At 29.3% G+C, this 5,715-nt stretch overlaps 1 protein-coding gene across 1 annotated transcript in view; it reads left to right on the top strand.

Annotated features, from left to right (window-relative positions):
- LOC106470842 (cat eye syndrome critical region protein 2-like) overlaps nucleotides 1-5,715 on the top strand; it is a 41,154-nt gene that overhangs the window by 17,184 nt on the left and 18,255 nt on the right. The window contains exons 8-10 of the mRNA XM_013931412.1: nucleotides 1,170-1,320; nucleotides 1,641-1,800; nucleotides 5,406-5,449. Of these exons, the coding sequence (XP_013786866.1) occupies nucleotides 1,170-1,320; nucleotides 1,641-1,800; nucleotides 5,406-5,449 (355 nt within the window). The remainder of the gene's footprint in view (nucleotides 1-1,169; nucleotides 1,321-1,640; nucleotides 1,801-5,405; nucleotides 5,450-5,715) is intronic.

Genomic DNA, 5,715 nt, shown 5'->3' with positions numbered 1-5,715 from the left:
CCTGCTATCCATGTAGTTGTCAGCACAAGTCGGGTTTACTAGTAAATGCCGATGTTTCCATTTATATTTTAAGATCTGTGCAAGAACTCAGCTAACAGATCTTTCCGCATATAAAAGCTATCTTCAAGTTTTGTTCACCAAAAAAACTTTTCAACTATTCTTTATCTTACTGTTTTCACATTTCATTTGCATAATCTCTAGAACCTCATAAATGAATATCAAAAGTTTTTTAAGGTCAATGTTTATATTTTATTTTCCATTTTTTCTACTATATCAATAATGTATCATCAATATACAGTGCAATGAAATGTTTAAAACTAACAAGTGGAAATATGTACATACCTTTCCACTTAACGTGAATATATTCATGACCTATATCTCCAGAATGTAACTTCAACATACCTTTCCACTTAACGTGAATATATTCATGACCTATATCTCCAGAATGTAACTTCAACATACCTTTCCACTTAACGTGAATATATTCATGACCTATATCTCCAGAATGTAACTTCAACATACCTTTCCACTTAACGTGAATATATTCATGACCTATATCTCCAGAATGTAACTTCAACATACCTTTCCACTTAACGTGAATATATTCATGACCTATATCTCCAGAATGTAACTTCAACATACCTTTCCACTTAACGTGAATATATTCATGACCTATATCTCCAGAATGTAACTTTATTAGCTTAATATTGTGCTATTACAGCTTCGTCAAGAGCTTTTGATATCCTACAAGTTCACTAACCCATTTAGAATTAACAAGGTTTAATCTCAGTCTGGAGAACTTGAGGATAAGCAAGATATAAAATCTTTATTGAAAACAAAATTTTGTTATCCTGTAAAGGGCAACATTGTAGTTACAGAGAAACTATGCAATTGAGAGTTTTGAATGTGGGGATGTAAGTTTTCATGAGATAGATTCTAACAATGCTGTTTATTTTATGCTTTAGGAAAGGCTTAATATTTTCAGTTTAAAGATAGTGCTTGAAGAGCACTCAAGAGTTTTGCAGTTCTAATTTATAGAATTCTGATGAGATTGCTTTTTAAACTTTCAAATTGAAACCAAACAAAGTATGTTTGTGATAACAATATAAGGTTAGTGATTTGAACAAATTAACCAATTATGATCAATATGTAAATTTCTACTTTTGTAGCAACTTCTGGCAGATACTGCTCTCAAAGAAAAATTAAGAAAACTTGAAATAGAAGAGGAAGAAAGAAGAGAGCGTGATGAAAAGGAAAATAAAGAAAGAAAAGCTCTCGAGAGAGCTCAAAGAGCAGAGGAACGGATGAAAGCTATTGAAGGTACTCATAAGAATTATATATTGTCAAGCACTATCAAAACACATTTCAAATTCCTTTAGTACTCAAGCTTTGTGACTATAAGAATCCATGTTGATTGAAATTTATAATTACATGAAAGTTGCTCTAAGTTGTGCTGGATTGGTGGAGTTAATCGTAGGAAAAGTCTTCTCTATTGAGCACGTTTGAAGAGGCTCTGATAATTTTACCTCATTCATTGTTCTGTTGGTATTTTTATTTTGTCAAGAATTATGGAATTAATATCCATGGGTGTAAAATTAGCAGATGAGAAACATTACAGGAATTTTTTTCTTACTTTTAAGATCGAAGAAGGAGAGTAGAACAAAGGAAACTTGCTTCTAAGTTACAGCATGATTATAAAGAAAAGAAGTACTTCTGTGAAAATGTGTATAAAACTGGACATAATCAGAACCCTAAAGTTCTTGATTATCTTCGTGTAAAATCTACTAATGCAATTTTGAAGTAAGTACAAAAGATTTTTATCTTTGGCTTTGATGTTGAATATTAACTTTCTGGAGTATGACGTTTGTGTAAAAAAATTTATGAGAAATGTCCAGATGGTTAACTTAACATCAACAAATTGTGTTGTAAAATAACTACCTTATATTAATGACTTTTGTAATAGATCTGCTAAATTATTTCTCAGGTTATTAAAACTTATGTACGAATAACACTTTCTGTTGGATGTAACTGACATACATCCATCATTGATGTGTAAGTGAACATGTCAATGATGGATGTATGTCAGTTATATCCAACAGAAAGTGTTATTGGTACATAAGTTTTAATATGTGTAAGTGAACATGATAAATCTTCTACTGATTTCTAAAATAAGAAAAATATCTACTATTAGCATTCTCATATTTATACATCAGATTTTTATTTATGTACCAATTTTACTTGAATATGGTACTTAAATAACTAGAAGATATACTGACGTTGTGCATTTTGTACTAAGTAGTTATAATTATCATTTTAAAGTATACACTAAATCAGCATTTTTCAAGCTTGGGTTTCAAGAATGTTGTACGGAAGTTATGAGAAAAATAATATGACAACGAATATCTTAGACTATGTACAATAATTTGCTATCACTGTGTGTGGCCCTCCAGTGGCACAGTGGTATGTCTGCGGACTTACAACAGTAGAATCCAGGTTTTGATACCTGTGGTGGGCAGAGCACAGATAGCCCATTGTGTAGCTTTGTACTTAATTACAAACACTGTTTGTGTGACAGAGTTGTTACAGACTGAAGTAGTTTTTCTTGGGGGGAGGCTCAGCAAAAAAACATGTTTGACAATCTCTGCACTAAATAAATACTAGTGGCATTCTGATGTAAATGCTATGGCTGTACTAATAACATTTTAATATATATTGAAGAAATTTATTGCAGTAAGTATAATTTGTTTGGCAGTGATAGTCTAATGACATTTGGAAGTATTTAAGATAGATCAACCAATTATATTTTGAATTGTAAGATAGATCAACCAATTATATTTTGAATTGTACAATTGAGTATTAAAGGAATGAGAATCCTTCTTGGTGATTAACTCTTCCTTCATGGGATTGGTCGAATGGACTGACCATGTGACCACTTTGTATTCATTATAGTTTTGATACTATTAACTTTTAATATAGTATGTATATCTTTACAAAATTTGGCAGACTTTCAGTAAACATTATAAATCTTTCACGTACAAAAAATATGATTTTTAGTGAAGTATTTTTAATAAATTAAAAAATGATTTGTCCATGAATATATTGAGTCTTTTCTTCTTCTTTTTTTTGACTAGTCTGAGTGCAAAGTGATTTTCAGGTTAAGATTAAAATTAGTTTTCTTCATCTCAAAAATCTTAAATTTCATTTGCATAATCTCTAAAACCTCCTAAATACATTTCCAACGATTTTTTCCAGTAAAACTATATATTTTACCTGTTATTTTCTCTACCCTAATTCTATACCACCAAAAAAAATCGAAATAATCTAAATTATCCTCTTTTGTTCTGGAATGACTTCAAATTGTAACATGAAACTGTATTTTTTTTATCCTAAGTAGCTTTAAACTAGTAACATCATACATCTATACTTAAATTTTATTGTTTTTTTGCCCTATCTAACTACTATCTGCACCATTATAAGTTGTAAACGAATTACATTACCCACAAGCTATTCCAAGCTGCTCACATGCATGCCTCATAAAACATTTATATTATTATTTATTTTACCTAATCTAACTTAATTAACAGAAAGAGTTTCCTATTTTTACATTTGAGTTACTTTTATAATAATAAATAAAGAATACACATGAAAAACAAGAAATAAAGTACTTATCTGGGCTTTTTTTTTCTATTGACTATTGATGACACTTAACCCTACTTTTTTTATACTAATGGTAATCATGCACTAAATGATTTTTATTTGATTAAATTATGCTCCAAAGAACATAGAATAACAAAATGAAAAAGCAGACAATGTCCCATAACTATCACAATGTTTCTGGCTTTCTAAATATGCAATACAATCCATTATAAATTCATCCAAGCTAGTCGATATGTTTCCTATGGGAACGAAGCTTTTACTGAAAGAGAAATTGACGATTCTATAGATAGGAAACAATATAATATAATATATCATTTGATAGATGAAAACCTTGGCTTTCTATTGGTTATAAATAATATAGAATTAAATGTAAGAGAGAACTATTAACAAATCCTGAAAGAGAGGATGTGACAGGTGGGTGTGGCAACAGAGGTCTGGTTTTATATTTGGTAGCTCTGTAATCAAACAAAATTGAAGACTATAAAAATTATGGTTTGTCTGAAATGCTAAAGAAATAACCACATATCACACATGAAGTCAACATCATCAATTTATCTAATACAACACTCAAAGGAGCTCAAACTGTATGCTTAAGCCAAGGGCTTAACTTTTGCATAACCCTCTATAAGTTACCTTCCATCGACATACAAAGAAACTCTGAAGATCTAATAGAAAACTAGTTCTGAAATATAATCATATGAAAGAAAAGCTGAACTATCAATCTTGCAAACTGAAGCCTAAATGAAAACTCAAACCCTAGCAAAATGAAACAGTGAAGAACCCGAATTCAAAGTCTATAACAAATTAAAATCTTATACTAACCAAACAGATTCCCATAAAGAAATTTTTACCAAATCACAAAACGTTTTAACCAAACATACCAAAATTAAAACAAACTTAAAAAAGAATGGAGAGAATTAATAAACTTACAAAAACTTAGAAAAAATGAAAACAAAGCACATTTTGATTTTTTCTATTGAACATTTAAGTGTTTTTGTTATGTTATACTTTGTTTGTGTTAATAGTTTTCTACGAAAATGACCCCCCAAAAATTTAAAGTACAGAATCTTACCAAGTAATCTATGCTTTAAAACTCTTTTCATCAACTGTGAGCAAGGCCTGTGTTTTAATGAATGTTGGTATTAAATCTCATTTCTTGCTCTGTCTGAGGACTATTTTTAGTTTTTTAAGACCGTTTATTGTGGCTACTCACAATTGATCTTTCTTTTTTCTGTTTATATTTACAGACAGTGTTTAAATTTACAGTTACAGTGCTTATATTTACAGTTAGTGTTTACATTTACTGTTACAGTGCTTATAGTTAGTGTTTACATTTACAACTACAGTCTTTACATTTACTGTTTATATTTACTGTTACAGTGTTTACATTTATAGTTGCAGTGTTTAAATTTATAGTTGCAGTGTTTATATTTACAGTTGCAGTGTTTATATTTACAGTTGCAGTGTTTATATTTATAGTTGCAGTGTTTATATTTATAGTTGCAGTGTTTACATTTATAGTTAGTGTTTACACTTATAGTTAGTGTTTATATTTACTGTTGGTGTTTACATTTATAGTTAGTGTTTACATTTATAGTTAGTGTTTACATTTATAGTTACAGTGTTTACATTTACTGTTACAGTGTTTATATTTACTGTTACAGTGTTTATATTTACTGTTACAGTGTTTACATTTATAGTTACAGTGTTTACATTTATAGTTACAGTGTTTATATTTATATTTACAGTGTTTCCAAAAAAAAAGAAGATATCTACTCATCTTTTTCACTAGGTAAGTTATGTGTTTGATTGGAATTAAAATATTTTAAACTACTATATATTAAGAACATCTTACTGTCAGGTTTTATGTAATAATAAGGGCTGTCTCTAACATTCATATTCTAGTATTAATATGTAAGGGCTGTCTCTAACATTCATATTCTAGTATTAATATTAAGGGCTGTCTCTAACATTCATATTCTAGTATTAATATTAAGGGCTGTCTCTAACATTCATATTCTAGTATTAACATTAAGGGCTGTCTCTAACATTCATATT

Source organism: Limulus polyphemus, unplaced genomic scaffold (genome assembly GCF_000517525.1).
Source record: "Limulus polyphemus unplaced genomic scaffold, Limulus_polyphemus-2.1.2 Scaffold4244, whole genome shotgun sequence".
In the NCBI taxonomy this organism is placed as follows: Eukaryota; Metazoa; Arthropoda; class Merostomata; order Xiphosura; family Limulidae; genus Limulus; species Limulus polyphemus.
This window is presented reverse-complemented; position numbering and strand designations above follow the sequence as displayed.